The following is a 24,906-nucleotide window of genomic DNA, read 5'->3' as shown; positions in this document are numbered from 1 at the left end:
CAAACCTGATTGCCTATTGGCCTTTTGCTAAAATGAGAACAGCACAGAAGAAATATAAAAGCCTACTAATTTTATTTTCCATTGCATATAAGAAATAGTTAAATAAGCTCGATTAAACAAAATAACAATAAGTTAGATTAACATTAGCAACATCAGAAAACTATGCATTCTGATTTTGCTTCAAGTATGTTAATGGAAATTGAATCATGAGTCAGCTGTCCAATATTTTTTGCAAACCCAAAATTTACAAGCTATCGAATCCTGGGAGTAATCTCACATGAATACATGTGCACAGTTTGGAATTAATTGAAACATAGTTACTTGCATAGAAGAGAGGTTCATTGATTATTTTTTTTAGCAATCACTTCATTTTTCTGTCCAACTTCTCTCCATCATTTTATAGCATGAATCAGTGAAAATATTTCTGAACTGACAAATGGACAAATTACAAAGTAAACCTAATATACTCATAATATATTCACAACATACTCATAAAATGGTATAGCTGAACCAGTAAATACATAGAATCATTTTCTTCATTTCTAATTCAGAGGTGTGAAAGAGCATCAGAAGGAATGAGCAATCTGAGTCTTCTATTGTCGTAAACTATATTTGTAACTAACGATGAAAGTTGGAAACTAAGTAAATACACTCTTTAAGACATTATCCAAAAAGAATCTGGTTATCTGTAAGTAGCTCTAATATGGTTGGGGTGAGGATGAAAATAATTGTCTGGCTTGTTGGAGCCTTTTCATTACGTGGATAATCTGCCAATCCTTGGGGAAAGATCAATTATTGTTTTCCGAATCTATTAATGTGTGTCTTAACTACAAATTTGGGGATGGAATACCTATTAATATAATATAGTCTTTTACACTTTTAATCTTTTGTCCCCTATTCCAATTATCCTCACTTGGAGAAGGTAGAGTACTTCCAAATCAGATTCATTATTCAGAACATCCTGGCTTCCCCAAAGTTATTGTTAAAGTTCTAAGATCTAAAAGATCCATTTAAGATTCCATCCTTCGTAGCTATTTTCTTGATATAGTCTTTTTTCACACATTACATTACAGCCCTTTACAGATGTTCCTGAGATCATTCAAAAATGGTAAGCATGTTACCTGTTACAGCATTTACAGAAGCATCTTAAAGCCCTCTTAAAGGCTATTCTTAAACACGGCAATTACAAACTAATTGGAAAATCAGTGGACTGAAGGTTACCATGCATCTAATAACATTTTCAATGAGTTGTGCCATTAATCCAGTGAGGATCTCTTCAAAATAAATGATGGAATGGGTTAGGAGATCTGCAAAAGCTAATGCTGAGGACCATTACTGTGAAAAGAAGTACAGAGATTAAACCCTAACTTAGATAAACTAGCCATTTTTTTTAAAAAAAATAATACACTGACTTCATGGAAAATTACAATGGGGTATGATTAATTTCACCTTGGTATTATGTGAATTCAAAATTCACTATTCTGCAATCCATGGTTTATAGCTTAACTCATATCCCTTGAAGAGCTCAGGATTATTATTATTATTATTATTATTATTATTATTATTAAAATTTATTAATTTATTAATGTATGGAAGTAAGTATACAGTACCTTTATCCTCAGCAATGTTGTAGTGGGTGTGCTTAATACTGTAAGGCCATTCAGTAAATTTCAAACAGAAGTGAGCACCCTAAATTCTACCTACCATTAGTTGGCTAGTGTTTTTTTTGCTTTGCACATGAAAGAGCTTTATCAGTATTCCCAAAAAATATATTGTATCGCTTTTCCCCCAAGCTAAATAGTTGGCTTGGAAGAATACTATACTGTATATGCTTCTTTGTGAGAACAGTGAAAGGGTTATCTTTGGAGAAATAGGTTAACATTTTACAGCACATTTTTGTGCTACAATTGTGCTACAATCCTTGACAGGAAATACAACAGCACCCCAGATTACAAAATGCCTAAGGTTGGATTCAAGCCGCCTCACTTCTCTTCTGTTTAACAGTCTTTGTCTTGCAACAGTCTGCTTATAATATAAAGCATTGCGAGCAGAATATTACTCTTTGCTCCCTTGTGCTTATTATGCCATTTTTCCTTCACAATACTATCACATGAATTTATGATATTAAAAGTAAGATGTCGGGAAATTAATGGTAAAAATGATCCAGTATTAACTTATGCACTTGGTATGACTATCTCATGATTTGCATGTAGGAGTGCGAATTACACATCCAGATTGCCTCATAGATGAAGTAAACATACGTGCTAATTTATCACATCTTCCCTAGCTAGATAATCAAGTAACAAGGAATAAGGAGTAACCTATTAGTGTAGAATCCACTGTCTGTATGTGCTGATGCCACACCATCTTTGTAGTCATCTGTGGATGGTTAAATCAAACTTCTTTACCCTGTTTCTGTTTCTGCAACACCATTCCCTGGTGGCCTTTTACAAGGTCCTGAAGATGTGCTTGTGTTCCTGGGCACATATGCTGGATTGTCAAAAACCTTTACTGTATATGGTTATTTTAATTGCTGCTTGTTTAGTTTTTATCATAGGTGCTGGTAAAGTACTTAATTTTTGTTACTTTTTTGAACTGCTGCTAACTACCCAGAATCACTATGGTGAGATGTATGGCTACATAAATTGATACCGATAAAAGAAGCATATTTGTAGCTTAGGGTTGAAATGAGGAGTCTTTGTGTTCTCTGAGCATGTTTTCTTGCAGATGTTTCATTATCCAAATTAGGTAACATTATTCTAGTAATGTTCTAGCAATGATGATGTCGCCTAGTTTGGATAATGAAACTTTGGCAAGAAAACAACCAAGATCAGAGAGCTTCAAGGCCCCCTCATAAATTGAAGAAATGAATGAATGAATTATAAATAAATAAATCCATCTATTTCTCCATCCATCCATCCATCCTACTGTTCTGTGGGGGAATCAGGAACCATGTACTTATATTAAGGCAGACCTCCGGTCTTTTCCATTTTTTCCCATCAAAATGCTCTCAGAAAGATTCCATCCTCATTGGTCTCATCTGCCAAACCCCTGGTGGACTTCAGAGCCCAAGTCCTTTGTCAAAGGGCAGCTCCTGCCTACAATGTCTGATTAAAATCCAGAACAGTCTGACAACTAATGTTCTAGTTCCTTCCTTCAGTGGTGTCATTGAAAAAGAGAAGATTGGATTCCAGTCCAAAGCTACATTGACAATATGACAATATACCTTTCAGCAAATTGGAAAGCCATGAGACTGATTCAGCGGTCAAGATTTAGACATTGTCTTACCTGCGGTGGGGATTTAACTCCTGCAAGCATTGAAAAGACTTTTCTTCCCTCTTCTGGGCAGACCATTTTCAGTTCTTCTTGGCTCAATGACAGTAGACTTCTACCATTTAAGACGCTGAGGGTTTTAACTGTGCTGTTGAAATAACCAAAAGATATATACATAATCAAATTAATCACCCTTGAGGAATGCCGAAGAAGAAAAGGGGGTTGGACCCGATTCTCTATGCTTTGTTTATTGGGCCATGCTACAGTGCATCTTTTCTATTGGTATTGAAAATAGACTATCTGGGTTTCTCAATCATTATTTCCAACCATTCTCTGTAGTTAGCATTGAAAATTGCTGAATGACTGAGAACTGGAACATGGCCCTCCTGGTTCTGACACTTGATCTGTGAGCTTGTGCAATCTGGTATTTCCTGTATAAGTTAGTGTTATCGTACTCTCCTTGCTCTATTTTTGCTTAAAAGCAAATTTACATTTGTAGTTTCTGTAAACTATCAGCACCTAGAATTATATCTCCAGTTTGACATCTCTGGTCATAGTGATAGTATGATTGCTGCGATTAGTAGCTGCAGTACATCTGCAGGAATGTTAAGTGTCAAGGGACTAAACAGAGTTAAAAGTGAAGAAAGAGTTTACTACTCTACACAATTTTTCATCTCATGGACATCAAGCATTAGAATAACCAAATCAGCCATTACCGGAATCAGATTTATTGGACTATTTATTAAAGTAAAACCTACATCTTGGAAAAACCTTTTGTCCTGAGCCAAACTGTGACTTCTGCTGGTGAGGAACTTGGCTGGAGATCAGTGAAACCCGTTGAAACCTGAATACAGAGAAAAAACATGATTCATAGGAAAAAGAGAATATTAATTGCTCAAGCTTCTAAAAGCCTATCTATTTAAAAATGACAATTTTTAAATTACAGTCAATAAATTTCAATAACTGGGCTTGAAGATTTGAGTTTTCCTTCCAGTTCTCAGTGGGTAGTGTGTGTGAAAGTATAATTAATACAAATTTATAGTAATCTCAAATAACTAAGTGCTGCTGCTAGATGCTTCAATTGTGTTATCTATTTCTAGCATAATGACTCAGTTCCATACTTACACATTGGTACAGCAGACTGAGAATGTCTGCTTTCACTAAATACCAATTTAATTTCTAGCTTTAATTCTGTGATGCCTCCCCAAAACCTAAACATTTGGGATGAGACTTCTTGCTATTCATCCTCCATAAATTTGCAGCTAACTTTATGACATAATCAGAATTCAGGATAATTCATAATCTGGATATTAAGAAGAATTCAGTGGGTGGACTTCCAACGAGATATAGCCAATGAGAGCAGTTCTGTCTGAAGAAAACTAAACAGCTGGTTCCAACAAAGTATGCAAAGATGCCCCTTTCTCAGAGAACATATACTTTTTCTGATTTTGTATCACATTGCCAATAGATAGCTGCTCCCTAGATATGTTTTAATGTTATATAGAAGGGGAGGAGCGATTATGTGAAATAACACCTAGCATTAAGCATCTGCTTCTGCAATGCCACATGATGCAACAGAAAATTGTACCTACTTGCTCTGGATTATATTCTTGAGATGCTATCTGATCCTTAGATTCCAGAATATTATTAGGAATATAGCCTTTCTCTCCTATGGCATTTCTGGCAAGCCACCATCTTTTTCTTTGGTCCAAAATCTAAAAAATAGGAGAGTTCAATAGAACAAAATAACAGAATAACAGAGTTGGAAGTGACCTTGGAGGTCTTCTAGTCCAACCCCCTGTTTAGTCAGGAAACCCTATATCATTTCAGACAAATGGTTGTCCAATCTCTTCTTAAAAACTTCCAGTGTTGGAGCATCCACAACTTCTGGAAGTAAGTCATTCCACTGTCCAGAAATTTCTCCTTAGTTCTAGGTTGTTTCTCTTCTTGATTAGTTTCCATCCATTGCTTCTTTTCCTACCTTTAGATGCTTTGAGGAATAGGTTGACTCCTTCTTCTTTATGATAACTCCTTAGATATTGGAACACTGCTATCATGTCACTCTTAGTCCTTTTTTTCATTAAACTAGACAAACCCAATTCCAGTAACCATTTTTTATATCAGACATGTCAAACTCGCGACGTCATGTGACATCGTGCAATGTATCGGGACGGTTTTGCCATTGCCGGAAATGGGGTGGGCACGGCTTCCAGATGATGCGTCCGGCTTGTGGGCCGGCAGTTTGACACCCCTGCTTTATATGTTTTCACCTCCAATCCCGTAGTCATCTTTGCTGCTGTTCTCTATATTGTTTCTAGAGTCTCAACATCTTTTTTATATCATGTCAACCAAAACTGGATGCTGTATTAGAAGTGTGGCCTTACCAAGGCATTATAGAATAGTATTAACACTTCACGTGATCTTGATTCTATCCCTCTGACAATTCAGCCTAGCACTGTGTTTGCTTTTTTGGCAGCTGCAGCACCCTGCTGGCTCATATTTAAGTGATTATCCACTAGGACTCCAAGATCCCTCTCACAGTTGCTACTATTGAGCCAGGTACCACCGTCCTATACTATTCCTGTGTATTTGGGTTTTTTTTTTGCCTAAATGCAGAACCTTACTTTTTTCACCATTGAATTTCATGTTTTTATTGCTGTCGTTGCTGTAGGCTGCCTAAAAGGGTGACTGTGTATGCTTTCTAAATAAATACATAAATAAAGATGATTCCTATGCCATTAGTACAAGTTCAGAACGACTAGTGTATTGCCAAGTTTCATTATGCATGGCAGTAAACATTAAGAAAATGTTATAGGGAATGTTTGGCAAAGTTATGTGCTATTGCAAAGAGGTTATTACCAGTTGGGGAAAAGATTATAAAGAAAAGTTTGGAGTTTGGGAAACATTAAACATTAAGAAAATGTTATAGGGAATGTTTGGCAAAGTTATGTGCTATTGCAAAGAGGTTATTACCAGTTGGGGAAAAGATTATAAAGAAAAGTTTGGAGTTTGGGAAAAAGGCATCCTAAGGTCTACAGTAGTCCACGCAACTTAAAGTTGCCAAGTTTGAAAATCATTGGTCTGCATTGTTCCTTTCAGGTTCTAGTTCAAAAGCCTGTGATAATCATTTGCAGCACTGATGACTTCTACACAAAGATGGCTATTCAAGACTTCAGTTCTGATTTTATTTAATGATTTGAAGTAGCTAGAAGCCACTGTTTTCTAGTAAGAATTATTATTAAAACTATCTTCTCCTTTTTGGTTCTTACTTGTTTGGTCTTTTATACCACTTAGAACAAAATACTCTGGTATAATTTACTCTCTTTCCTAGTCATGATTGGGCTGCAATAGCTTTAATTGCTTTGATGGTGTTTATGTAAAGAAGCAAGATCGCTTTTGATCCCATACAGGAAGACTAAAAAAGCAGCTTTGCTAGTGATGTGCACTGTACTTGCCAAGAGATCAATCTACTAAAGGAACAAAGTTTCAGTCTTACCTCTAGTAGGTCCCCTTTTCTTACAGTGAGCTCTTGGGAATTCCGTGCATGGAAATCACATACGGCTTGCATGAGTTGGGGAGGATTGGAGGCACTGAAGAGGAAACAAAACTGCTCTTGAGAACAAAATTCTGGGAGATGAGCAGCCTGTTCTTCCTTCTTCCTTGTTTATGTAAAAGATTCCCTTGAAAAGGATTTGCTTCCTTGTTCTCTACATGGCCACATCCCTTGTGATGGAACGTCTACTAGATTCTACAAATGTGGGCCAAACACCTCAGCTGGGGTGGGCCTTTACAGGATTTGAGTAGCCTGACTTCCATTTCCCAAAGGCATCACACCTGGCAGCTGAGAATATTATGGAGCTCTTATGCCCCAAAACAGCTCTAGCAATAGGGTTCCGATAGACAGGACCCTATTTCTTCATTTATGCCAATTTCAGAGAAGTAATCATGTTAATTTGTTTTAGCAAAAACCACAACATGGCATGTTAAAGATGAACGCACTGCTAAGTATGTTGAAGAACACATCATTTCAGTACAATTCAAAAGTATTGTATCTTGTTCTGTTTTTGTGGTATTTTTGTATTTTGGTATTTTTGTTCTTAAATATTTTAAACAATTGTAAACCACCCAGAGTTGCTGGGAGCTGGGTAACATATATATTCAATTTATTATTATTGGTCATATAATCAGCCAGGTGCTTAGACATTTTGTCCACATCCCCAAAGACCTACAATAGAATAGGCAGGCGTTGTTTGATGGTGTTAAAGGTGTCACCACAACCTCCTTTTCCTTCTCTGAAAGCTGTGTCCAGAATACTTTTGTCAGAATTTTAACTACTCTCTAATTCTTAATTGTATTTATTCCATTCTAACCTGAGTAAGTCTGCATGGAATGCAATTTCTAAAGTAAATTTGGTGAATGGAAATTCTATCTATCTGCCATGTTCTATTGGAGTCAAAATAATTTCTATGTGGTCACATAGGTAAGTTTCATTCCCCAGGAATATTTCCTGTATATCCACTAAAAAGCCTGATAAGAGAACATACCCATCTGAAGAATAATTCTGGGTTCCATTTGCCTATAAGAAAATAATTCAGCTTACTTTAAGTGAAATTAATCATAAGTACACATTAAACAATGTTTTAATAAATGAATGGCTTCAAATGTATGCAAAGACAATAGTCGTGCTATTTGCTTACATGTTTAAACTACATAGGAATCCACTGTATTGGCAGTAGCAATAAAACTTTATCTGCTGGAGAATTGCATTGTTAGTAATGTATTTGTATGTGACAGCAGACTTTGCATTTTGATGGTATGGCAAGCTTTTTCTTTGCAATTGCTAATTGACCTACTGATTTGCAAATTATGGCAGCCTGGTTCTCTCCAAATACCTTTGCAGTTCAGCTCCCATAAGGCCTAGGCAGCAATATTTATTTATGCTGCATTCATGACTATCTTCTATCCCAAGATACTGGGAGTTGCAGTTCTTATCTGTAGGCACCATTTACAGAACAGCTGAATTGTAAAAATGGATAGAAATATAATGATTTTCTACATGAGTATTGCCATGAGAATTAACATTGCCCTTGAGCTATATATGAAACTGTAAAAAATTAGGCTATTTGAGATGACACTGTGCTGACTTTGTATAGAGCAGGCAAGATACTACTTTTGCTTCATAAGCTCATGGCCAGGCAGCTGCTCTCCATATCATGGCTCTCTCTTATACTGATTTTACTGATTTTACTTCTGCTCTGCCTGTGGTTGTCTGCCATTCACGAGTGACTCACCTGAGCCATATCATTAGGTCTCCAAGTAGACCTGGGAGGCATCCATCCATCTGAAAATGTGGGTATATAGGGAGGGAAGGATTGTCCCTTTGGAAATTCTTCCCTGTGAGTAGGAAGATAACTTATTGAGTAATAAAAATGTGGATCAAGGTACAATAGATCCAGATCACCAAAAGAGTTTCCTTCAGAATTTCTATTACAAATCCACTTGAATGACAGGGTTACTGAAAATTATACAGTGAACAAAATGCAGGGATAGCATGGATTAACAAGGATAATTTCAATGAAGAAGAATCCTGCTAGATTTGGCCAAAAGTTCATTTTGCTTTCTTTGGCATTGGCTCTGCATAATGTCAACGGAATGGCTCTGGCTATAGTGTGCTATGCAATGGCTGGCATTCTGGTTTGACTTAGTTTCTTATCACACTGAAGAAGCAAACTAATTGCAGAAGGCTTGACAACTCTTACCTAGTTTGATTCCAAGCAGTTCCCAAATTCTTCCAAATAATCTGCTCATCATAATTCAAGGAGCGCCTGAGCAAATTAATAGCTTCAGGGGTCAGCAATGGTAAAACTATTGTAGAGGCCAGATTCATCCTGGGACATCTGGACAAAATCTGAGAATGAGTGAGAATACATGTGATTCAGGGAATGCAACATGACCATGTGATCGAGTCTCCGAGGACAGAAAGGCTTGCAAGTGGAAGTCACAAGGTCTATTGTTGACTTTCTTATGGTCCAGGTTTTGATTCACTGAATGCTTCTAAAGAGAGATAAAGTTCTTATTGCTTAACACTCAAAAGACACAGTATACTGTAGCTATACTTTTTTCTGTATATTGGAATTGTGTTTAGGAAAAGATATTGTGTTTAGGAAAGAAAAAGATAAAAGAGTAAGAAATGCAATATGGTTAGAAATGGAGCATGAAGTTATCTGGATTATTTCTTGTATTCCGCGAATAAGGCAGAGTAATTGCCTAAGCCAGTGGTTCTTAACCTGGGCGATATCGCCCCCCAGGGGACGATTTTGTTTTTCAGGGGGGCGATGGAACGAAAAGGGGCGATGCGGGGGCGAAGGAACGAAAAGGGGGCGATATGGGGGCGATGGAGCGAGAAGTTTTGGGGACACTTTTGAGACTTTTTCATACAGTGAATCGCTATATATCTGTCGTACAAAAACATCAGATCGCTCGCTATTAGCGGATTGAATTGTGTTTTCAAATGTTCCTCCAGCTAGCTTCAATATAGAATGCCATACATATGTGAATATGCATCGCTTATCTTCATGTGCGTTGTGCAGCAGCCTCTACCCATACAGTGGCACGCCATTGGCCAGGATATGGGAGATATGGGAAAAAGACTGGAAATAAATTATTTGCATCAATATGTCCTGATGACAATTTTAAAGAAAACAAAAAAAGTGTTTGCATAAATTGGAGAATTATTTCCTATGTTGTAATTGAGAAGTTATGTTGGGGGAGGGGGGCGATGACAACTTCCTCATTGGCTCAAGGGGGCGATTCGTTCAAAAAGGTTAAGAACCACTGGCCTAAGCCACACCCTGCCTGGAACCATCTACACCCGCGGGCCAGATACGTCATGGCGAAACCAAGCCCATCCATTGCCGGCAATGGAAAAAAAGTCGCGATACGTCGCAACACGTCACGTGACGTTGCAAGTTTGACACCCCTGATCTACACAGACATGAGAAAAGTGATTTCCACTTGTGTCTTCTTTTGCCTTCAGAGATTTCTGATGTGTCAGGAAACTTCTTTCATAACAGCCTTTCATAACAGCTGTTTTGCATTTGTCGTCTGTAGAAAATGAGGTATAAACAATGCTGGGAAACATTCAGGACATTTGCATTTTGGTTCTGAATATTAGAAAATATGGTTGCTAAAGCATAAAGAACATCTATCCGAATTCTGGGGTGCCTAATTGATTTTTTTTAAAAAACCCTCTCTCTCTATGGTAACTACAGCCCAATATTATATGCACAAAGATGGAAAATCACAGAAATACCCACAATGGAGGAGTTGACTGTGAAGATGATATAACTTGCAGAAATGACAAAACTGAATTGTTTGATTAGTGACATAGGCAGTAACTATGTTTACAAAAGATTGAAAACCTTTTATAGACTTTTTGCTGACAATGGACAAAAATGAACATTTGATCTCTGGATCTCTTGATTAAAAAAGCTGAATATGGGAAGAAGGGAATTATATTATGCAATTCTAAAGGGGAAGAAGTAATAAAAATTGTTTGCAATTGCTGCAAAGAAGATTGGAAGCTGCTTCTTAATTTTTTTTCTTCGTTTATCTGTACTGTTTCTAGCACGTTCTTTTTTTCCTGCTTTCCTTTTACATATTTTTCTTGTTTATCTTTTAATGATGTAAAAACTTTCAATAAAAACTATATAAAAAATGCTCTCTATTTACAAATGAATCTTTAAAAAAAAAAAAAAAGACAATCACCAGAAACCTCTGGAATTTCTTGCCTGACAGCTGTACTCACACTTGTTAGAGTGGAGAAGATGAGGTTGGTCAATTCAGGAGCACTTGGCTGTTTAATGGTTTGGTCAAGCTTCCCCTGCAAAAAAAACCAAGCACAGTCCCATAATTATTATTTCTACAATTTTGAAAAACCAATCCACAGATTGAAGAAGGAGGGAAGTAAACCATTAACTAGATCACATCAGGTTATGGGGTTATTTTTCTGCTTCAAGATAATGTTGACTCCTGGCAATTGCCTAGACTACCTCTTGCAGTTTTCTTGGCAAAGGTTTGCCCTCACCTTCTTTCTTGGAGGAGGGGGGAGAAGAGAGAGACATTGAGAGATTGAGATTGTGAGAGAGAGAGAGAGAGAGAGAGAGAGAGAGAGAGAGAGAGAGAGAGAGAGAGAGAGAGAGAGAGAGAGAGAGAGAGAGCCCAGGTGATGGGTGAATTGATGATTAATTTATTTATGAATTCTAAGTCAGGGCTAGAATTCATGGTCTCCCATTTTTTAGTTTTAATGCCTTAATCACAACACCACTTAAGTAATATTCATTTTAGGTTAATTTAAACTAAGGATGGCACTAAATCGATTTTCCCAAACTTGATGCTTTCCAAATGGCTATACAGATTGGGAATTCTGGAAATCTTGATGCCAGCCATTAGGAAGATGCAAGAGTGGAGAAAGAAGTTGTGCTAGGTTTGATTAGATTCTGGGCATGGAACCGACAATGATCTGTCCTGGTGTTGGCAAAGAATTTGACCTTCTAATAATCGTATTGAACTTGCTTAGTTAGCTAATGTTTAGTTCCCTTCTCAAAGAAAAACATGTAGGGTGGATTAAGAATTAAACTGGGTGTGGGAAGCATATTCTGGATCGATACTTGGCTCTGGCCAGGACTCTGATTCTTATAAAAGAGAAACAGAGGCAGGACTTATCGTGGTCCTTGGCTGGAGAGTGTCCTAGTCACATATTGTGCTATGCCATCACATATTTTGGTTTAACACAGCATTTCTCAACATTTTTTTTCACCTGTACCCCTGTTTCAACCTTGTTTTCCTCCTGTAGTTCCCCTGTCCAAGTCCCATTATTGAACAGTAATTGATGCATTTTCTGGCATCTACAAGACAGTATTTGCAGTACACACACCTTGCTTTTCTATGGTCCCATCAGCACAAGCCGTGCCCCACACTACATGTTTTTTTCACCTATGACCACCTTAAAATATCCTAGGGTGCCCAGAGGACCACCGATCCTCGGTTGAGAACTGTTTAATAAACAATATGAACGTAATTTGTAAATCAGGGTTTCTTGTGTACTTGTTGTGTGATACATTTAACAAACCATCAATAAGCAAAACAAAATGGATTAGTATGATGTGCAACTCCAGCTAGTGAGTAATTACTGGGAACTTGGTCTCCTCTCCCCATCATCAACAACACAATTTCAATTATTAGTTGGGGTTGCAGCATCTGGGGGAAGGGATGTTGGATGCTGCTAGGGCCCAGGGAACCAAAAGAGGCTGTGAACGGCTTCTTTCCTTTTTCTAGTAAGGCCATCAGCAAAGAAAAATGAACTTCCCCTTCACTGGAAGAAAATGCCATTTTCAAGGGCTGTTCATCTTGGTCTCCATTCTTCAGCTCTTTTTCGTTCATTCCCCTTTTCTTTATGGGAACCGTTCAGGAAGACCGGTTAACATAAAGATTAGGCTTACACAACATGTCAACCCATAATTAACTGCATAATGGCTGTCAAATCAGTTTTATTTCTTGCCCAACATACTGAACCATTAATAAAACATTCCAGCTAGATCTGGACAACAAACTAAAATAATCTCAGCTTAGTCCAGTTTATGACACAGCTCTAGCTATGGTATTGTTACCAGTAATTTCTTTTCTCCTTCCATTTTTTTTTAGTAATAGAAACTTAATACTGTATACATGAGCAAAGAAAGGGGAAATCTTAACCCTCTCCCTTCTGTTCATTTCTCGAGACCTGCATCCAGCCATTTTAGCTGTCTATGAGAAAAAAAGCAAACAGGTAGAATGAGATAATTCAGATGTGAACAATCAAAACTGGAAAGAATTTTGGTGCCCCAACCTTGTGGAAAGACACAGCAATGGTATTTATGAAATAAAGAAATTGGAGGAAATAACAGGAGATAAAGGTCATGTCACATTTAGGGTCTTAAAATCAAATTACAGGAGATAAAAAAATATTAGAAAATTAATTTAGTGAGTGACTTTTTGCAATAGATACCAGCAAAGGAATTGATCTGTTTATGGATCATAGGAAAGGGTGAAGATAATGTTTAGGGGCCTTTACTAATCCAGATTGTTCAAGTTGTTTTCACTGGGGAATAATTCCAGTGGTGCATGCTGGGAGATTGGGAAAAGGGTCTGTTCCAAATTACACAGAGTATCAGTCTGGACTACTTTCCCCAATCCTGTTTATCAGGTCTATTTGCAATCATAGCTTTCTGATAAAGCATAGCCTTTATTTGGCCTTCCAATAAAGCCAGATCTGTATCATTTGTGCATCATGCTTGAAAGCATAAATGTGCCTAGAATTTTAATTGCGATTTAATTGAGACTTTCTTTGGGAAACATTTTTCATCTGAAAAACTGGATTAAATATCAACAAGCACATACAGTACACTTAGATACTCCACACAATTACGTCTGGTGAATATATAGGTACATTTATAATCTTTCTCTAGTTTCCTAATTTCTTATCTGACTACCATGATTTTTCAATTAGTTAAAATATTCCTAAATTAATTCAACAGTGGCAATAAACAGCTACAACTAAACAGAATGGAGCTCTTTGTGCTGCTGCCCCAGATATTTTGTGCTGTGGAATTCCTGAAGAGGAGTTCTTTTCGTAAGAAATGTAGCCAACTATATTGGCAATAGAGAAATTTCTGCCAAGGTCAAACAAGTTGCAAACCTACCAGCAAATTGAAACTGTACTTGACCTTCTGGAAGCATTCTCCAAACTCAGATTCTGAGGGCACTGCTGCTGAACCAGAGAGAAACGTTAGCAAACTAATCCAGGAAATAAAAGAAAATAAGGCTATAGACAGGTATCTCCACATGCAGGAAATTCAGGTCTGATAGAGGGGGGGGGGGAACAAACACATTTGCAATCCAATTAAGTCAAAATAATCAAAACATAATGTTAAATAAACTAATTTTATTCCAACTTTCTTACTTAGTTAAAAAGCAGTCTAAATTCGAAGATTTGCTATGGATGAGTTCAGTGTAATATATAAAGCACACTTTTTATACACAAGAAAATTATATGAAACCCTATTTGATAAGATATACCATTGCAGCATTCAGAGAAACAAAGCCATCGGATTTAAATTGTATGGATCTAGACACTATGTTATAATCTGGATATTTTGTGTGGACTTTTCAATAAAAAAAATGAACTTCTGTTTATGGTTTTGATAATTAGATAGGATATATTATTAAAAAAAGAGTCAGGATATATCCTCAGAGGGAGAGAGAGAGAGAAGGAGAGGTCTGTTTATAATTGTACTTATAACTGCTGTAAAAATATTGGAAGCCTTTTTTTATATATTTTTTCCTTCCTTTTCTATTTTTCTGTTACAGTTTTCTTTAGTTTCCCCCCACTCTTTTGCTTTATTTCAGTTTGTTAGTCTTATTCTTGTGTTTAAAAATTTCAATACAATTGTTTAAAATTTTCAATAAAATTATATAGTAAATTGTATGGATCTAGAACACAGTCAGTATTCAGATATGGAATTGATGATCTAAAAAAATAGAACTTATCATTAAAGTGTGTCTCCATAACAGAGGATTGATGCACAGTCAATAGAACACCAATGTCTTATAAGTGAACTAGGAAATCTTAAGTGATGATGGGATACAAAAATGTGATCACAGATTATATAATAATATTCAGGAAATTGAAAAGCCAAATGGGCTGTATATAACTCCAAAAGGATATCTCAAAAATAGAGAGAACTGATGATAATAGGGCAAATGAATTACACTCTAGAACACACATCTATGTTGGCTCTTAAGTTAAACCTTCTCTAGTGTGAGATGACTAGGATTTACCAGGCAAAAGAGTTTGAGATTATGGTAAGAAAATCAAAGCCACGAATGAATGAATGAATGAGGCAAAATCTATAATTAAGGAAGGAACCCAATTTCCAGGATTGTAGTGTCCTAGGAATTAGGTAATTCAGTAAAAATGATTGGCAGTAGAATTGTTCCTGACTAAATGCATATCCTATTCAAAAGTCCACTACCCAATATGAAGTTTGGAATAAAGAGTTTTTAGCATATTTCATACTGCTTGTTCCTTTATATCATTTCTCTCTTGTTCAGAATACTCTGAAAAGAGACTGTTTCTTAGAACTGTGCAAAGCTTCAATTCAGAGACTTGAGTCAAAGATAGTTTGGATCAGAATACGTTTATCCCCCCTCCCCCTTCTATTTTCCAGGAGACCATGGAAATTTAGAAATTTACAATTGCCTACTTGCCGCTGCTTTGGCAGTCTTACCTTGATTCCTATCACTTTCTTTTTTCTTTTTCTTTTTCTTCTTGTCACTCATGGGGGTGTTCTTTTGTACTTTTCTTGCAAAGGATTCTATATCATCTAGAACATGGTTCAGGATCTCCTGTTCGCAACAGAGGAACAAAAACCCAATTCAAATACTGTATTATTGAAAGCTTTTGGGGGGAAACCACTAACAGTGTACATTTTTCCTGCCATTCAGAGATTTAGCACTGAGATTATGCTTTCAACTTGGTGATGGTTTAATTTAATTCACTTGGTTCCTTGCCCAGATATGGGGAAAAACACTCATAAAGAAGCAAAATTAATTAGCTGTACAGAGGCATTTTCTATCATTTAAATGTTATTGATCTCCAGATCAAAGAATCTCTTATTCTGGCTTGTAATCCTGGCTTCTAGCTAAACATCTTCTTAGATCTTTAGTATCTTTCCAGACAATTTCTAGAAACTCTCGTCACACTTTCTTAGAAGTGATGCTTCATGATTACAATCTCTGTTCATCAAAACAATTAAATTCAGACTTTGTACCAACCACAATAGTCCTTTACTCAAACAGGAGATTTCTAGTTGGGTTTGGACTAAAATTCACATACTCTCCAGACAATATGATTAACCTAAGGAGTTGGGGAGTTCTAATCCCAAATAAATTGGGAGATATATTCTACAACCCAGTTTTCCAAACTATGCAGTTTTTTTGCCCTGCCTGTTTCGATAACAACATCCTGCTCTCCAGTTGCTACCCTCTAGATAGAGAAATACGTTTTAGTGTGGGGCCAGCAGAGAGATGGTATCCAAGAAAGAACGTACTTACAATTTCTATATATTTCTCATGCATCGGGGAGAGTTCTTGATGTGTTTCATACTTCTGCTGCCAGTCAAATTGCTGTTCACCTTCTACAATGTTCAATAATCAGAATAAATAATGCCCCAGCTAGCTGACTTCCCATTTCAATTCCTTGCCCCAAATGTGTGTACCCCAGTTGCTTCTAAAGATACCAAGGGTGAAAGAGATAGCTGTTATCACATAATGAATGGCTATCACTTAACACTGAATGCCTTATAATGGAAGCAGTGAAAATTCATTTCTAGCTACTGCTACGGTACTAAATCTTGGCTTTTAGATCCTAGGCTAAATCTAGAAGAATACCCAAATTGCAATCTTGAATGTTTTTTTATCTAAATTTCCATTTCCTGATTTGGCTTTTGACTGAATAGAAGCATCTCTTTCTGAATTAAGCTTGAATTTCTTTGTCCTTATCTTACCCATCACTGACAATGGATTTCAACAGCTTCCCTGATTTTTTTTTAAAGGACATATATTACATATTACTGGAGGCGATCAATTTACTGGTGACACTAAATCTGATCTTTCCAGAACATTTATCCCAATAATTTCATGCATATATTGAAAAGCAGTGGAAGATAAGATAGAATATTGAGGAAAACTACAAGCAAATGGCCTATTGTTGAGCAATAGGCCTTGAAGCACTAGACTACGGGTCTACTGTATTCACCATTCAGAGCATCCAAAATTGGAAACAGTCCAAGAACAATTCAAGCCTATTATACACAATATCTACCCCATGTAAATAATCTAATTCTCTCCTTTGGTCATATTTCCATGTGCTGTAAATTATGACAATAGACCCTCCCTCCCTCCATCTTTTTCCTTTATTTAGCATGCATGTCTTCCATTAGCAGGCAACATTCCAGCAAAAAGCAATTATATAGTTACCACTGAATTCTGTGTAGCGTGGTTCCATGTCCCAAGGAGAATCCTGAGGAATTTGTTTGGTGTTGCCTTTCTGAGATGCTCTGCCCTGCTGATTCAACATGTTCTCCAAGTTCAACCTAAATTATAATAATAAACTTACATCATCATCATGATCATGTCTTGAGGTAACCAATAAAGCATTTGCAATAGAAAGTTAATATTGAAGATGCCCAACTCTTCTGTTACCTGAGCATATCATTTGTCTGACGTTCAGTTTTCCATTCCTCAATAGCTTTCTGAATTTTCACTTTCAACAAGTCAGCCTAAAAGAAAGAAGAAGCAATTTTCAGGTCTCTCTGGATTCAGACCTGCTTTAAACTGCAATGGCTACTGTTATTGTCTGATACAAATTGTTCTCTGTCACTATTACTATAAAAAAGATGTTGAGACTCTAGAAAGAGTACAGAGAAGAGCAACAAAGATGATTAGGGGACTGGAGGTTAAAATACATAAAGAACGGTTGCTCAAATTGGATATGTCTAGTTTAATGAAAAGAAGGACTAGGGGTGACATGATAATAGTGTTCCAATATCTCAGGGGCTGCCACAAAGAAAAGGTGGTCAACCTATTCTCCAAAGCACCTGAAGGCAGGACAAGAAGCAATGGATGGAAACTAATCAAGAAGAGAAACAACCTAGAACTAAGGAGAAATTTCCTGACAGTTAGAACAATTAACCAATGGAGCAACTTGCTTCCAGAAGTTGTGGGTGCTCCAACACTGGAAGTTTTTAAGAAGAGGTTGGACAACCATTTGTCTGAATGGTTTCCTATACCATTTCTTTCACAGAAATGAGCAGGGGGTTGGACTAGAAGACTCCCAAGATCCTTTCCAACTCTGTTATTCTGTACTATCCTCTGGCAACAGAAGCACTGCAGAACGTTTCCTTTGGCTAACCTTTTGATAATTATGCAGGATGTACTACTCATACCTGAGCAAATTATTTCCCACTCCTATAAGATAATAAGGAGCTAATTTTGTTTTGCTATCACCTTATGTTAAACACTAGGAAGAGAGTATGCGTTAGGACTTGGACTATGGAAGCTTCCTCACACGTTTATTAAAATCTGACAATCAGTGTCTTGCTGCCAGCGGGGAACAATTTCCTAACTCTCCTAGTGCCATAGATCCAAATGAGGTTTGCTAGGACTGCTATTTTTTTAAGCAAAGGTATCAATTCCATATATATAGCATGTGATTATGGATTTCAGAGGAACCTGTAGTTTGTCTTTAGGCCGGAGGTCCCCAACCTTTTGGGCACCAGGGACCAGTTCCATGGAGAGAAAGTGGTTTTGTGAGTGGTTTTGTGTGCTGCCTGCATCTCGCGGATGGGAGTTTGCTTGTTTGTGTGGACCAGTTGCTGGGCCCCTGCTCTAGGCCACTTTCAAATCTGTCCCCTCCAAATTAAGGACATGCTGTAATTACCCCAATCTGCTCGGATTGAAAGAGCAAGATATTAGTTTTCTGCCGGTTCAGATCTTTCACAGAAATGCCCAAGATGGAGTTGTAAATACAACAGTTAAGGATGGAGACACATTCTTGGATATCTTCCAAGGAATAGCAGTCCAGCTCTTCCTGTAGGCAAAAACAAACAAACACACAGGATGTAGTAGAAAGAACCCTGCTGCCCCATTCCTGGTCTGAAGAAAAGAACACAACTTTCTATGCCAGCAATCCATGAGGAACATAAGCAGACAGTAGTTCCTTGACATTCCTTGGCATTTTAAATGTCTTATTTAATAGCAGTATCATGGCCACTGTTCAGATATTTAGCCTTAGATGTCCCAGGTATCCATCCCAGCTTGTAAGAAAATATGGCAATGCAAATTGGGTGTGAAATAAAGTATACAGAAGCTTTGTTTACCTCAGCTTCTATGTCCGTCAGCAACAATTTGTTCTCCTTGATCTGCAAAAGCATGTCTTGGCCCCACACTTGGCTTTGGGCATCCATCATCTTGAGTCGCTCAATACAATTCTCTACATTGTTGATTTCTTTGCCATCAATAGTACAAGTCAAAAGATGCTGTGGATCAAATATGGACTTTGGTTCTTTAGTGCATAATCTGAGTGTATATGGTAACTGTTATGAAAGGATCAGTCCATAAGAGACACTAGGAAGTACTGTAAGGAAGGACCATCTGTGCCGCATATATAGCATATGCTATTAACTTTAATTGATTCAGTATATTAAACAGCAAATCTTTCAAATGATTAATTTATGGTGGGAATTTTGTTCAACAGATGCAAAGTATAATTCATTAAACTAGGTACACAATCATTAATTACATAACGGTTTAATATTTAAAAGTAATTTAGAATTGTTATGTTACTGTAAGAAAGAATGGAAAAACATTAAACATTAAAGGTAGGTAGGGAAATTAATATTCCATCTACAGGAAAACACTTCTAAATTTATCTGATTAAAATTCAGGTAATCAATCAGTTAAATATTAATCACTGAAAGGAGATAAACTTCTAATGCTGAAATTCAAAATAACTTCCTGTCAGAAGAAAAGGCCCCAGTCTCTTGCAGATATTCAGACCAATGTGTACCAGGAGAAGTGAGTTCCCACCTGTGGCTGCAACATGCTTAACCAGGCTAATTACACATGGCTGCATTCATCCAACATGAAGCTCAGATGGGGTGTGAGGTGTAGGGTTGAATAGCATGATTTGAAAACCAAGACTGTCTGATTGGTTTGGGCTTCAGTATATTATTCAAACAAAATGAACTAGTTCAGTCATAAATTAATCATATTGTGTGAATACAGCCAATAATAGAGTTTGCCCTAATTTATCTTCATTCATCTGGATGTGTGAAGGCAACCTCTGAGTGTACAGGTAGTCCTCCACTTACAACTATTTGTTTAGTGACTAAAGTTGTGATAGCACTCAAAAAAGTGACTCACAACCAGTTTTCACCCTCATGATCATTGCAACTTCCCAACATGATCAAAATTTGGTTGCTTGGCAGCCACCATGTATTTACAAAAATTGCAGTATCCTGGCATCATATGATCACCATTTACAACATTTCCAACACGCAACGTCAATGGGGAAAGATGGATTCACTTAACAACCGCATGATTTACTTAAGGCCATTGCGATTTGCTTAATGACTATGGCAAAAAAGGTAATAAAATAGGACCCAACTGGCTTAACCACTGCGTCATTTAGCAACAGAAGTTTCTGTCTCAGTTGTGGTTGTAAATTGAAGGCTACCTGTACAATGAAGGCTGTAAATTTACTAATTTATGAATGAATGGTAAATTGAAAATGTGTAAGTGAAGGATGTTATTTAATGCTGAGTTTCTGTTCTTCCCCATTCTGTAAAATCTTTTAAGCGGTTAGGACCAGAGAACTGGTAAAGAAAAAGTCACGGGAAGCACAGGATTATGGAATCCGACAAAATCTTGTCAAGCATCATGTTTAAGTCTACGTGCAATGCAGGAAGCTCAGAATCAATGGCCAGGTAATCTCTTCTTCAAGAAGATCAGCACAAAGGGACCCAAAGTTCTTTCATCAAAGCAATGGGTGAGGCTTATGTAGAGTCTAACAGATAAATGCATCTATCTTCTGCAACTGAGCAGAATGGTAGGGAACTTTCTGTGCTTCCAAAGGTTTTTCCTACCTCCACCCGATGCCGGACATCATGCTCAGCCGTTATTATAGCTCTGCTGTACTCTTTCCTCTGACCTGTGAGGGGGGGGAAAGGCAGAATTCAACTCTAATTTTTGCTTTAAGTATTCATTAGGATGGCAATCAGATCGTAGTTTGTAGTGGGTGCCACACAAATGATAACCCAAAACCTCAGAGAAAGTTTATGTCCTGGAGGGCAGGGGCAGGCAGGGTTTGGTTCTACTTGTCTTGGCTTGTCCAGGACTGCTTTACGTGCCAATTAGATGGAATTAATAAGAAGAGGGGGTTGTTTCTTTTTACATCAGAGAAAATAACAGAAGGAAGTGGGGACGCCTGCATTCTCTAAAGTAGTTTATGCATAAGGATCAGCTGATATTCCTCTCTCCAATGCAGAGTAAGAAAGTACATGGCATAGGGCAGGGGTGTCAAACTGCTGGCCCATGGCAAAACTGCGCCCACCCCATTGCCGGCAATGGAAAAAAAGTCACAATACACCGCGATACGTCATGTGACGTTGCAAGTTTGACACCCCTGGCATAGGGCCTGGTTAGCTGAGGGACCACCTATTTCTCATACTATTTTCCTGGCTGCTCTGATTTGGCTAGGTTGGCAAGCTTTGGGTACCTTTGATTAAACAGTGCCATCTATTGGGACCTCAGAAGCACAGCTTCTCTGTTGCAGCACTTGCCCTATAGAATGAGGCTCCCCCAAGAGATTCAAATGTCCCCACCACCACTATCCTGGTGCTTCAAAGGCCTCTTTTCCCAGACCTTTGGCAAGGAGGTTTGGCATCTCTTTTCTTCCATTTTTTTTGTCCCTGTTTGGGTTTGCTTTCTCTTTTTCTTCCTCTTGGTTTTGTGTTATTTTTGTGCTCTTCCCTTATTTTTAAATGTTTTCAACAATTTATAAACCATCCAGAGTCAGATTTGGTAGATAGGCAGCATATAAATAATAATAAATGCCTAGGCAAGTCATTAGATACACAGCTGGAATAGTAGACTGGACTCAAGCAGAACTAAAAGTCCCGGATAGCAACATCAGAAAAATGACAATGTATTGGGCCCTTCATTCATGTAGCAACGTTGTCAGATTTTATTTACCAAGGAACAGAAGTGGGCATGGAGTGTTGCAAGTATATCAGATGGCTGAAGAAGTAAGAAGAGCTTTGGAAGAATAACTGATATGACAGTGAAGAAGATGCACTGGAGTTAGCATACAATGAAGGCTTACTGAGTACTGGAGAGATCAAACTACCCTACAAGAAAGACCAAATGAAGAATAGAAAAGAGCCATGGCAAGTCAAAGTATTATTAAAAATAGGAGACAAAACAGATAAGAAGACCTGGCAATGGATAAAAGCAGGAAAGTTGAAGAAAGAGACAGAGGAATTAATTCTGGTTGCTCAAGACCAAGCCTTAAGAACATACACATATAAAGGCAGAATTGAGAAGACAGAAGACAACCTCGGCAAAAAAAGTTGAAGAAACAGTGGACCACCTGCAAGAAGATCGCACAGACTGACTGCAAACAATGGCATGACCAAGTAGCAACAATATTGCATTGGAATATCTGCGAGAAATACCATTTGCTTGCAAGCAAGAACTGGTGGGACCACAAAATAGATAAAGCAGTACAAAATGAAGAAGCCAAAGTGTTCTGGAACTTTAGAATTCAAGCAAACAAGCACCTGCCACATAACACTCCAAACTTAGATACGTTGGGTGCAGTTCCAAAACATCTGGGGCAAGACATGAACACCATCAGCACTGACAAATCACCCTTAGTCAATTGCAAAAGGCAGCTTTACTTGGGATAGCTTACATCCTAAATACTTTTAATACATCAAACAACATCTGCATATCCCAGGTCCTAGGGAAGGACTTGATAGGTGGATAAAAATACCAAATCCAGTCTAAACATCTAGTTGACAATATGACCACCACCACCACCACCACCACCACCACCACCACCACCACCACCACCACCATCATCATCATCATCATCATCATCATCATCATCATCATCATCATCATCATCATGTTCCCTCTAGGCTATTTCTTGGCATAAATACATAAATACTTGTACTCCTAAACAAGAAAGTAGACAAGGTGCAGATGATAGCTAAAACTTCATTTTAGACCCCTAGGATGATTCCATCTGAATGATCTGGAAAGAGGAGAGCAGGCTATCCTTACGGTAAATGGCTTTGCCACTTGGCCTGGACAAGCTATTGGCTCTGCCGAAATGAGTTTCAGGGTCACTGTGGAGAAAAGAAAACAAGGCACATGGATTTAATTGTTTTAAAAGGTCTGCTATATACTCCCTTATATCTCAGTTATCCCCCCACTCCTTGCTCTGAATCAAGACTTTTAGTAAATTCCAATAATAAAAAATTGTGATTCTGAACAAAATGAAATGATCTGCTCTTGACATGTGAGCTAAATCTCACTTAAAAATGTCTGTAATCAACAGCATCCAAATCTTTTTGATAAAGACTTTCTAGAATCTGTGTCTAGAGAATAGTTTGTTGTGGCAAATTCTCATTAAGATTGAAATATATAGACTTACTTGCAGTAAGCACCATACCTATGGCTGAAGCGATCTTCCATTCTGAATTCAGATCCTACAAATTATATATATGCCTATTAAAATGCTTGCCAGTCGTGTTCGCCAGCAGAGTTTCTAGCAGAGATGAATAGCCATATAAATTGGATTAATAAATAAATAAATAGTGTTCAAGATCTGCATTTTAGCAAACATTTCTGCTATTGTGATTGAAGCATTATATTTCTTCTCAACATTCTAAATAGTCAGACCGTAACCCAAATTTAATCATAACTGTAGAGAATAGCACTTTTGCAATGGGTCTGGCAGCACAGTCAAATCATCTGACCTAGCCCTGGTCATTAATCTGACTGGTAGAAGGTCCCACACTTTGATGTTCCCAAACCTTCGGGCATACGGCCTAGATTTTAACTGGAGATGCCAGAGATAGATTCCAGGACCTCCTGTATGCAAAACCTGTTATTCCTACCAAGCTAAAAATCACAAGATAGTCATTCCCTTTGATAGGCAAAAAAACAAAAAAACAAACACCAAGGAATTTGTTTTGTATGCAGGTAATTTTAAAGCCTTCTTCATTGCATTTTCTACTAACACCAGCACATCTCTTTCCATGGCCATCAATGTTATTATGTCGTTCTACCTGAGATCTTCCACCCTTCTTAAATTATTGTAAATAATAAAATTATTGTAAGATAAAGATACCCTCCGGTTGACTAGTTGGCTTTCTTCTCTGTGTTCTGTATAGCCTTCTGTCAGGATTTTTTTAAAATGCTTTTTAAAAACTTTGGCAAATTTCCTAATCTGGCCAATCGAAGTGGAATTCCCAGGTGATCTCCCTTCCAGTTACTAATCTAGGCTACCTGGCTGAGCTAATTAAGACTAGCCAAGATCCATTAAAGGTTATTGAAAAGATCAACATTCTTTGGCTCTACTTATGAACAAGTGAACTTGAGAAAGTGCTATTATTCTATCCACAAGAGGGGAGGGGAATAGGATTTAGTAAAGTAGCTTACCTTCTGAATTGTTGTGGTAACAGGTGGTCTGATAGAACAAAGCAGGATTTCCCTTTGCTGAACACGGAATCAGGAAAAAGACCACAGAAAGAGTTGTGTCTATGCCTAGAACATGGTTTCAAGTTCAGACTTTGCCCCTCTGTCCAAAGGAGCATTAATACACAGAATAAAAGGAAGTATTCCGAGAGTGACAGGGCAAATAAGAGGCATTAAAGTTTCGGTGTTGCCTGACGCAGAAGCCACACCTCTGCCCTTTGGTCTCTTCTCTGCACAGATAAATCGTCCATCTCCTTGTGTGCTGAT

General features: G+C 37.6%; 1 protein-coding gene across 1 annotated transcript; it reads right to left on the bottom strand.

Moving 5' to 3' along the window:
- Positions 1-60: 60 nt before the first annotated feature.
- On the bottom strand, positions 61-24,644 carry EPS8L3 (EPS8 like 3; the record flags this gene model as incomplete). Its single annotated transcript, XM_015821721.1, is given in 20 exon segments — positions 61-1,335; positions 3,289-3,421; positions 4,032-4,117; positions 4,866-4,988; positions 6,770-6,863; positions 7,818-7,849; positions 8,565-8,667; positions 9,033-9,181; positions 11,081-11,155; positions 14,013-14,077; positions 15,600-15,717; positions 16,426-16,508; positions 17,350-17,465; positions 17,575-17,651; positions 18,812-18,961; positions 19,251-19,409; positions 21,018-21,082; positions 23,221-23,285; positions 23,594-23,707; positions 24,604-24,644. Coding segments are annotated over 19 exon segments (1,737 nt in total). The 3' UTR covers positions 61-1,332.
- Between the last annotated feature and the right edge of the window lie 262 nt (positions 24,645-24,906).

This window comes from Protobothrops mucrosquamatus, unplaced genomic scaffold (assembly GCF_001527695.2).
Source record: "Protobothrops mucrosquamatus isolate PMUCROS unplaced genomic scaffold, P.Mucros_1.0 scaffold1389, whole genome shotgun sequence".
In the NCBI taxonomy this organism is placed as follows: Eukaryota; Metazoa; Chordata; class Lepidosauria; order Squamata; family Viperidae; genus Protobothrops; species Protobothrops mucrosquamatus.
Note: the sequence above shows the minus strand (reverse complement) of the source record. Positions and strands in the feature narration are given on the sequence as shown.